This window comes from Papaver somniferum, chromosome 2 (genome assembly GCF_003573695.1).
Source record: "Papaver somniferum cultivar HN1 chromosome 2, ASM357369v1, whole genome shotgun sequence".
In the NCBI taxonomy this organism is placed as follows: domain Eukaryota; kingdom Viridiplantae; phylum Streptophyta; class Magnoliopsida; order Ranunculales; family Papaveraceae; genus Papaver; species Papaver somniferum.
Window position 1 is genome coordinate 55650713 of NC_039359.1, and position 11683 is coordinate 55662395.

Sequence of the window (11683 nt, forward strand, 5' to 3'; positions counted from 1 at the left end):
TTCTTCTCTCCCACTATCAGACCCACCTTCTTTCTCCTCAGACCCCTTCTCACCTCCCACATCTGTGGGTACTTCTGAGGTACTTAAAGCCTCTATCTCCTTGTTTCTCTCGTGCTTCTTCTTCTTTTTCTTCTCTGTAGGTACTTCTGGGGTACTTAAAGACTCTTTTTCCTCACTTTTCCTGTGCTTCTTCTTCTTATTCTTCTCCTCTGTAGGTACTTCTGAAGAGCTCAAAGCCTCTATTTCCTTGTTTCTCTTGTGCTTCTTCTTCTTCTCCTCTGTAGGTACTTCTGAGGCACTTAAAGCCTCTATGTCCTTGTTTCTTTTGTGCTTCTTCTTTTCGCTCTTTCGCAGTACATTCTCTTCATCCATCCCTACCACTTCCATTCCAAAAGTAATCAAGATTTAATAATCTACTCAAAATAGATAAACCTGCCAGCAAAAAAAACAAAGAAAAATTCTCAATGAAATTCAACACTAATTTTGGAAAAAAAAAACTATAAAATCTGCCATTTTCGGTGTCTTAGTAGTTCAGTGAAATCGCCCAAATTTAAAAACTTAATTTAGACCCACAATTTCTGTTCACTGGTTGAATCAAGAGCTAAAGATTAATCAAATATTCAGATTACTTAGATTGTTTACCCTAAATTCTATTTATCACTGCAAACATCAAATAAGAAAAAGATAAATTAAGGGTTTACTGAAAAAAGAAGAAGAATATTACGAACCTCAATGAAGACGATAACAGGTGAAATTGGGGATAAAAATTTATCTGATAGGATTGATATGATTTCTATCTTCTTCTTCAACTACAACTTTCAATTTCAGAATGTTTTATTTAGGGTTTATGTTAAAGAAAATTGCGAAAACTGAAGAAGTGAAAAGAATAAGCGGATTTTATGAGGCTAGCCCTTAAATTTTTTGCTCTTGTAGAAACTGACACCTGTACAAACATTTTACCAGACAGGGCCTGGGTAACCCGAACCCCAGATCCATCTTAGTGTAGTGAATAAAAAACTGATTACTTTATTATTTATTTTTTGGATCAGTAAAGAATTTGTTGTTGGCGTCCAGGTACAAAGTGGTGCCGCAAGGGCATGGTGATGGTGGTGAAAGCTTTCCACACAAAAACTGCTCATACCATGTATTACGGGGTTAGGCCAAGATTCTTCCAGGCCATTCAATTCAGTGATAGATTTTGGGTAAACAGGGAAATGCCCTTCTTCCATATAGTATGAAATTACATACATGCAAGTTCGGGGAGTAGGGTGCCTCAAGTACAAAACTATTTTTTCCTGATATTGGAACTAAGAGAACCAAAAAAAAAAAAAAGAATTATGATTTTGATCATAGTGAAATTTTATTAGGCATACTGAATAAAGACAAAAAAGGATGTGAAATAACAAAATCAGAAATCCCCTTAACCAAATCTTTTTTTAATGGCAAATCTACCCTTTACGTATTAGTATTAGTAATCTGGATTAGTGATTAAAATTTTTTTTTAGTGATTAAGATAATTTTCAAAATTATAGATGAAAAAATTTGGGGAGAAAAATAATCAAAGTTTTTATTGAGAAGGAGAGAATGAGAAAGTGAAAACATTTTTATTCTTGATTCAATGGAGGATGAGGAGGGTCATTCTTCGTCTAAAAAAACTTGGAAAATACATATCAACTACAACAATGATCCAGAAATGGCTGATTTCTTAGATTGTGAGAATCACTTTACACAAACTCAAACTCAAGATGATGATTTTTATGACCCAAATCCATATGATGAATACATAGATGAGGAACCCAATGCTTCTAACACACATGTACACTTCTATTTTATGTTTAATCTCACTTTTGTAGCTTGAAATCATCAAAAAATTGTATTTTTTATCATGGTTCGGCGAACCAGGACTATGTTCGGCTTAAAAATATAAGCCGAACCCACTAAATTGATGAACAGTTCGGCTAGCTGAATTTGTTAACGTTATACGACGAACCTTCATTTTCCAACTTCCAACCTATTTGCAAGATCCTAGTTCGGCTTATATTAAAGTCTAATAACAAGACGAACTTATTCCTGAGAGTTAGGTTCGGTTCTCACTCTAAATATCGTATCAGCCGAACTATATATTTTTCCAAGTTCGGCTCATATTCAAAAAATCACATCAGCCGGACATGATACTGATTTTCCATGAAACACTTAAATTCATACACGTTTAGGGTTTAGGATTTTTATTACATATGTTTTCTATTGTGCAGCCTTTCCATATGATGAACCAAACAAAAAAAGTGGAAATTACTAAAAGTGTTAAGAAAGTGAAGTCTAATGATGGAGAATACCAAGTTCCATATTAAACTCATTAAAATCAATTATATCTTATCTTCAACCTCAAGATAATGAAAAGAAAAACACAACGCAAAAAGAATGAGGTCATTCCGACATCGGACGAAAAAGTTATGGCCAAAACAAGATCGAAAAACTAGAGTGTGCAAAGACAAGGTTCGGATGATAACTCAACAACACGAGCTAGCCGAACCTAGAGCCTGCAAATCAATATTTTCGAAGTGTTTACAAAGAGAGGTTCGGCTTGAAAGTGATCTAATCGAGTCATCCGAACCCGACAACCACCTGGGGTAAATTTCACTTCTCAAGTTCGGCCGGGAAGGTTTGAAAGGTATTAGCCGAACCTGACACTGTTCTGGGACGTATTAAATACACATTTTGGGGTTCGACTAAAAATTGACATTTACGGTTTAGCCGAACTGTTCATAGACACTTTCAGGGTGAAATTTCAAGAACAGTTCGACTCAAAACTCAACTCAATTATCAGCCGAACCCGCTACTGTAATCGTCAAAAACCCTAAGTTTTTAGAAATTTAACCCATTCAATCCATGAAAAACAACAAATAAAAGATTGGGTTCGTAAGGAATACCTTCTTATCCTCATTTCAGTATTTGGAGCTTCAAATGGTTGAATTTCTGATTCAATTTCCAGTTCAATTATAGTTTTTACACCTTCATCTTCAATTGGTACTTCTTCTTTAATTCATGAAATGGAAGAGGATTTAGAACATCTGACGTTTTCTTTTTCTTTGTACGATCCATTATATAGTTCAATTTAACCGATGATCGAATTTTCACGAATCGATAATTAATTACAGTGATGAAAAAAAAATATGAGAGAAAAGGAAGGTGGTTTAGCTGGAGGAAGAAGAAGACATGTTTAAGATAGTTTATTTTTTGATTTTGGGTTCAAGGGTATATAGGTAATTGAACTACCCAATAGACATTCCTTATAAGGTCACCTAGGATGGGAAAACTATTTTGTATGCCTTGAAAGTTTTTGGTATGCCTAAAATCGTAGTTCAAAAAAAACATATGTACAAGCAATTTTGTTCTGGGCTTGACCTTCCTGCCATCCTCGATGTTGATCCCACAACTCCCACAGGCCACATCCAGTGATTCACACATCAATCAACCATAGGTCTGATCTCAAGAACTTCTCTGGCTTCAAGTAGCTCAGGGCAATAGCGTTTGGCGAGCACTTCTACTTGTCCTGCAAAGGATTGTAGTCCATGGATACCAATGTGATTTACCATCAGGCTCCAGCGTTTCAGAGTAATATCTCCAGGCCTGCAACCAACAAAAAACAGGATCAGAAGAGATAACTTCTTCATAAATGGTGTGGATTTTTCAAACAAGGCATCGACTTTCAATTTGAAGGGTGAAATGAAGCTATTTATTAGAATACCAGAATATTCTTGTTATTTGTGTTCATTTTTAAAAGTCGGAACACTTTACCAACAGGTCCAGCATAAAAAATGGTTATGGTTTCAAGAAATCATACAAATTGAATATGAAACGAAGTATCACAATAAAGTGCTTGACGCATCAGCTTCAGTTACGTTGCGTACCTGCTGCTGTATTCTTAGTTTTGTGATGAAGATCATACATGTCGAAGCATATATGCTTGCCCCTGTTCTTTGTTACAACGTCTGTAAGTCTGTATCTAAGTGTTATCCCTGGAGTTGGATGGAGTATTTTTTAGTTCTTAGGGTTTTTAATGTTTATCCGGATGAACCATCAATTATAGGTTTTTTGATCTTTTGTGATCTCCTCGTATTCTTCTCTAAACTGTTTTTTTGTTTCCTTGTAGATATGTCTGATCGTCCGCGGACTCCTTACCAAACCCCGCCGTCTAGTCCGCCAAGATCCCCTCCGCGTCGAGATTCTGACAGATCTCCACTTGGGGAAGGTCCTTACAAATCTTCGCAATCGGATCCTCGGGGTCATAGGGTTTTATCTTCCTCCGGTGCGAAGGTTATGCCTACTAAGAAAGGGGGTGTGCCGAAGGGTCCTTCTGGATCTAGGTATGTTGTTAACCGTGCCCCTTCTCGTCCTCGTGAAGATTCTAGGAGTACGCAGGCTCCTCCTCGTGATGACTCTAGGAGTACGCGGGCTCCTCCACCTCGTACTGAAATAGTGGATGTTCCGCCCCTTCGTTCAATGGCTCCTCCTCACTAGTACAAAAATGTCTTTTAGACACGGTATTTTACCGTGTCCAAATGTCTACGGTCACGATAATTCATTTTTGAAAAACTGTGACTAAAGCCTGCGAGGCCAAAAGTCTAGCATTTGGTCACGGTCATTTTCGTGGCTATTTCATCAAACCACCGTGACCACAACTTCAATAGTCACGGATTTTTATTGTACACCGTGACAAGTAGGCTCTTTAGTCACGGGATGCTGAAATACACCGTGACCAAAGTTAGTCACTGGACACGAGAATTCCTCATTACACCGTGACCAATATGCAATACAACAAGATACTTGGATGTGCAGGCACACCTTTATGCCTTGCAAAAAAAAAACATGGCCAAACAATGAAATAATCTTAATTAAAATTCTTAACATGGCATTGCATCCAATAATATATTACAAAAACATAGTTTACATTTATCTTGATATATGGATTCTATTAGAGTTGATAACAAAGACATCGATATAATCCGCAAGTATCAAAAAACAAGTAAATGAAATCGCATAGAAGAATACGAGGCCTCCAATAAAGTTTCGGAAGGACATATACACTTCCTTTGCATGCCTAACTTGTTTACTGAAGATACATGTGAACTCTCATACTGCAAGAGCTCCTCCAAATTTTGCCGCTTGACTACAAAAGATAAAAGTAAAACAAAGTTTATTCGTTAAGTCACATAAGTTACTTTGAGTTAGTGCCAGAGACATCCATATACCATAAATATAAAATAGTCAAAGAAATAACAAACAAATATCCTGAATTTATATTGCAAATCAAACAATATATACAAAACGTGCAGGTTTTTGGTCTCAAGTAACAAAGTATGATTTTGAAAGTATTTTTGGAGCTTTATGTTCCTCCATTATTCCAAGAGCCACGACATCCCATCTATAAAATGATATACCACATGCTGCAGCATTTCAAGTTCACGATTTCAAATAAAGATCATATGTAAAGTTTTTGTCAAACTTGAGCAGATTTCGGTAACATTTCAAGGGAAATATAGTTAAACACTAATAATCAGGGAAGATAGCTAAGTGAATAATTTTGCAGCCACTAGCCATCTAAGCAAAACATGCTCAATCTCCAGGCCATACTTCATACTTACTGTGAAGAAAAAACCATAAAAAACAAACCCTTCACGTAGAGTAATGTTTGAATAATGTTAGAAGGTTTTCAGCACAAAAACCCAAAACAGAATGACCAGACAAAAAGAAAATCTTTCAAATGCAGCAGCATTTCAACTTATACAAATATAAGTTCGTTGAATAACTTCAAGCTAGGGGTGGTCCAGATTCCTAATACACCAGAAAAACATCAACCATTTTATTTAACACCACACACCTAGTACTCCAAAGTCAAGCCAATGGAGGGCGTGCAGTACTGCACAAATAAAATTCAGCTTGGACGACTATGTTGACTATCATGAACGGCTTTATAGCATAAATGACGGTTTATTACCTACATAGAGGTAGCACTTACCCATATAAGGTTAATCAAAAACATATTCAGACAACAAAAGAATAAAATGAACTCAAGATAAATCCCCAAGGAAGAAATCAGATAAATCCCAAACGCAAGAGTCCTGCATAAAACAGAACGTTGATTACAAGAGCTAGTTTAGTTACTCATTTTAAACGACCGTAAATATGAGTAGCATAAGAAGCGGCTTTAGGTTCAGAAACAGTGACTTATCCACTTCAGTGTTTCCTGATTAGAAGCAGAGTAGGATCATCACTTTCTCCGCCACATTAATTCGAATCAAACCTGTCAGAGTGAACTAAGTTTTAAGGTCATCTTCTTCAACGAAGCTACAGTTCATTGAATATTTAGAATTGGTCAAGGCCGCATCCACAGACTAAAAAAAGAACTTCACATATCAGATATAATACCGTAAATAACCGCTTGTAGTAAAACAGGCCACGTTAAAGGCAGAACTGAGTGATCTTGTGAAAAGAGATCATATACGAAATAATAATTAACTTTCCGTTTCACTAAGAAGTTACAGAATTAGTTCATGAACCTACTCAGTTCATCCTAAAACAAACTCAACATGTATTAAAAGGACTTACGGTCTATAAAACTTGCATCAATTGTCCCAGATTTGGCATTATGCTTCCATGTTTTCAGATAATTCACATAAACAGATTGTGTATGATAAGTGGATGAATGACATGCAGGAGAAAAGTAATCACACGACTTAAAAATCGGTACAATACTTCCCACAGAAGCGACAATGATATTGAATATCTCAGTTGAGGAGACAAAAGTTACCTGCAATTGAACCAAATATAAAAAAACCATAGCTCTAAAATATCATATGGAAAGGCCTAGGTAGGTATAATAAGTAGTTACTGCTGCAAAATTGAATCGAAGTCACATTAGGTTAAGGATATCGAATATGTTCAATCAAGCACCAGAGAAGAAGGAGAGTAACCTCGGGAAGGGGGGGTTCGATTTTCTATACATCCTGCGCAAGAATCTAATGGAATCTGGATTAGTTTCCCTTATCATCTTTGGATTCACTGTCAAAGCAACATAGCAAACCAATTCATCTTTAAAAATAGGTATTCATAAAAAATAAGATGCTGAGGAAGAAACTAAGTTACACTTCACATAAACAGAAAAGGCATGGATCTCCCACACACTAGTGACGTTTATCTTCAGGTACCTATTTTCAAAATCAAATACAGTCAAAATTGGAAAAAATAATGTGCCGTGATTTCAAATAAGAATACCCTAATATACAAAGAATTCATTGAGTATATCATTGCATTCATTAAGAAAAAGCGAGTCAAATATTAACGCCTTCAGACTCTTACCAGAAAAAACCCAAGCTTAATGGAACATCAGTTTCACCATCAAATAGCAAAACGCGATAATTACTATGTAATCCTCTAGTTTTAACCTTCAAATTTTCTGAATAATGTAATTCTGATCAAGAAACAAAGAAGCAGTGACTAACTGATTCCAAACTTCCGATTGATTTACACAGGATGATAGGAATATGAAATCAGTTTGAACAATCCCGATAAATTAAGGCTTTTTATTTGGGATTCAATGACAGAGAGACGAAGAAGTAGAGAGGAATGATTACCCAGAACGTAAGCAAATCGTGGGAGACTGGGAGTGTAGAAGTTAGGTTAAGAACCAAAGCAGTTCTTACATTCAATCGTGTTTAGAAAATGTGGATTGATTTACACGATGTAAATTAGACACGCGTCAAATGTACCCGTATCCAAAGATATGTGAAATGGTGCTGGAAACTCATTTACCCGAGACAAACGAAGCTTTAGTCCCGTTTATAGGTACCACCGTGACGAGGTCAACCGTGACCAAAGACCATAATTCTACTAGTGCCTTCAGTGCCTCCGCAGAAATCTTTGCCGCCTCCTCCTGCGGTTTCTTTCAAAGGGAAGTACTCCAAGGGTACTATGTCGAGAGTTGATCCGTCTAAAAATCTTCCTTCCAAAAGGAAAGCTTCGGAATTGAGTCCTACTTCTGATTCCGCAGAGGAAGAAGAAACTGTCCCCGTGATACGCAGCATTTCAGTTGGTAAGAAGAAGGTCACTTTCAAGCATATTGATCTTGAGATGTTCAAGGAAAAACATGAACTTTAAGCTTTTGAGGTTTGCTTATATGCCCTGACGATGATATCACTTACGAGCTCCTTGCTAAGTATCAGCTTGACGAGTTTCATCTGTTGACTACGGTTGGAGCCTTCGAGGCGGGTCTCATGTTGCCCCTATATAAGTCGGGTGACTCCTTTTATTATGACGTGTTGGCTAGTCGCGAAGGCTCTTCCACTCATAATCGTTCCGTGTCACAACTATCTGGGAATTATCTTCGTTCACTGAAGGAATGTTACCTGCGAAGCAAGTAAGAGACTATGATGACCTGCTATGTTCCAAATCCTGCTGAGAGAGAGTGGTACACTCCTCAGAATTTTAACAGTTCTTTTGGGGATTATGTCAACATCAGAATCCGTAAGCCGTGGAGTGTTAATCTTCGTAATATTGCTGCTCCCCGTGGTGAAATTCGTCTTCTGAGTGAGGTGAGTGATGCCAAGCAGAAGTATGTTCTTGGTACTAAGGTATCTGCTAAACGGAAACTCTTTCCTTCTCGTGAAAGGATTAAGCGTGACCATGATTATGAATGGCATGCTACTGTTATTGAGGTAGTTGGTCCTTGGGCTTATGGATGGATTCCGGGTCCACGCGGTTGGCGTCCTTCTGAAAATAGCAAGCCTCGTGAAACTCCTCCTGCTCGTTATGGAGATTTCTTTCCTTGGCGTCCAAATTTCGCGGGCATGAATTTTCCTTATGCTCTTGATGTCGTTGATGGAAATGAGGAGGAGGGTTCTGGTGCTACCCATCCAACGAAGAGTGCTGCTGATGCCAAGGTATAATTTCTTCTTATATTCTTTATCCTATTTGCCCCTTTTTCCTTGCTTGAAATAATTTTCATTTTTGAAGTGAGGGAAAAAATGAGCCTTTGTGGGATGTATACTGGTTTGTGGGTGTCGAAGAAGAAGAAACTTGGACCCAAACAATCTTCTACTGCGGTTACCGGTGAGGATGAGGTTTATGAGGAGGTTACGAGTCCCATAAACGAAGGGTATGGTGAGGATGAAGAAATGTCCGATGGATAAGAGCGTACCGACACTTCTCACCCTGATGACGAAGGTGGTAATGGTGAAGAAAAAGTTGTCTCGGGTGGTGATGGTGAGTCTGCGGGTAATATTACCGTTGGTGGTACTGGCAGGGGTCGATCTTCCCCTGTTGGCGATGATATTGTTGGTGCGGGTACTATGCCCGTTATTTCCCCTGAATTTTCTTTCGATAGGATATATTCCGCGGGGGAATCCTTTGATGTGAATGTTGCCATGGGTCTTGCCGAAGACTTCTCATTGCTTTCCCCAAATGATGATTGGGATGTGCTTTGGAATCTTGGAAAAGAAGGTACCACTGATCAGCAAGCTGAGAACGCAGGTGGTCATGCTGAGGGTGGTAATGTCGAGACTTGCGCGGGTGAGGAGATAACCGCCAAGGGGAAGTCTGCGGTTGAGTCTCCTTCAGAGGATTTACCTTACTCGCTAATGCTTGAAGGTTAATATGTCATTTTGTCTTGGATTAAGAAGAAGAACCTGATGTTCGTCCCTAAACCTTCCCTAGTGGTCACTGGTGAGAAGAATTCCGACGCTTATACTCGTCGAATGATGCAATTATCTTATGAATCCCGCGTTGCTGAGATGTGGGAGAATAATCTGAGAGCTTCGGAAGCTAACCTAGTGGTTGACCCTCCCTCCTATGTTGCTGATATGATGGCCATAGCTTATGGGTACCAATACGGTTTTCCCCAGCAGCGTGTCTTAGAGGTAAATCCTTGTACTTTTTTTTTATGATATCCGAACATTGTATTCTTCGTGATATCTGATCCCTTTGGTATAATAATTTTTGTTGTTTGTGACATAGATGATGAGGAGCGTAAATTGTAACCATGTTCTATACCAATTCTTCAAAGCAAAGTCTTTAAAGTTGGAGGCCAAGCTTCGTCATAGAGAAGAGGAACTGTCTGCGGCTGAAGTGGAAATAAATGAACTGAGGGGCGGGCCGTCTGAAGGAAAAAGAACAGCTGGGTAACGCTGAGGAGAGTCTTCGTTCAGAACTTGCTATAGTCTGCAACGAATTGGATCAGACTCGTAGAAATGTCTCGTCCTTCACAGGTTCGTATTTTACGGATCTTTCACTTCTCGTGATTCCCTATCTGTATTTTGGTGTTCTTCTGAGTCTCCCCACCCTATCTTCAGTGGGTGGAGTCCCCGAGATGATATGGCTTCGGAAAGAAAGGGAACGACAGAAATCCCATATTGCAGAGTTGGTGGGTAAGTTGAAAAGCGAAGACGTAAAGTGGAATGCTCGTGCTGATGAGCACGACGCCTTAACAGCTGAATGGCGTGAAAAGCGAACTCTGATGGTTGATATGCAAAATAAGTACAATCATGACCGTTGTCTGTTTAATGGTACGCTGTTATGGACGCGTGACAACCTGCGTGATGCTCGAGAACATGCTTTGGACTTAGAGGTTAGAGTGCGCTTTTTGGAAGGAGAGTTACAACAGGCTCGTTCTTTCTTAGGCCCCGGGTTTAGGGATAGTATGCTACGTCTTTCCGAGGAAAGAGATAATGCTAGGGACGATGTTGTTGCTCTTAGTAAATCCCTAGCAGCGTCTCGAGCTGATGTTGCTCGCCAAGTGGAGTCTGAAAGAGATCTTGAAGTGAATGTGTATCGACTCCATAAAAGGATGGGGGAGATGAATGACGAAGTCAACCATCTTCGTTACTTGGATTCAATGAAGCAGGTAGACTTATACGCGAGTCAATTTGCTCTTACGAACCTTCAAACGTATTATAAGAAACTATCCAACGAATATGACTTTCTTGATGAGGCTCGGGACGCAGTTGTCAATGAGTATGAAGAGGCTTCGACTAATGTCGAAGGTATAACCTCGTTTTATCGAGTGTGGTTCTGTTATTTCTTCAGTTTAACCCCTTGGTATTTCTTGTTTTCAGCACTCGAGGGACAGCTTCACGCAGCAAATGATGAGCTTAAAAAAACTCAATCTTCCTTAGTGCAGCAGAAAGGACAAGACAACTATTTCAAAGGGTTGACAGCGTCTCGTGAGGAAGCAGCGGAGATTGTTTCCAAAGAGGCGGAACGCCTATCTGCATTGTTGTCTCAGGCCAACCAGCGGACCGCTGTTATCACTTTTAAAACTCGATGTCAGTTGGCTGAAGAGACCAACAAAGTCCTAGATAAGATTGAACTTGATCTTAAAGTCGAACATGGTCTTGTCAAGAAGTATCCGCGTCTTCCCCTTCCCGCGCCCTTGCCTGGTTCTTCTGGGCCCTCTTTAGGTGGTAGCGTACCTTCATCTCGCAGAGACAACCCTGTTGATGGGGATGTATCGTCCAAGTAGATTTCTTTTATTAGTCATAGAAAGTTGATCCTTGTTGATTATATAATTTCAGATCATTTTTTGATGTGTTTCCTGCTTTATCTTATTTGCTGAATCTTGTAATAAAATCTTTATGGAATGGATCATCCTTTTGGCATACCTGCGTTATCAATTCATCTTTTTATTTTAAGT

General features: G+C 38.9%; 1 protein-coding gene across 1 annotated transcript in view; it reads right to left on the minus strand.

The window, feature by feature from the left end:
* The window catches only part of LOC113351077 (cyclin-D-binding Myb-like transcription factor 1), a 6705-nt gene extending 6333 nt beyond the window's left edge, over nt 1–372 (minus strand). The window contains exon 1 of the mRNA XM_026595141.1: nt 27–372. Coding sequence (XP_026450926.1) covers nt 27–372 — 346 coding nt within the window. The remainder of the gene's footprint in view (nt 1–26) is intronic.
* Between the last annotated feature and the right edge of the window lie 11311 nt (nt 373–11683).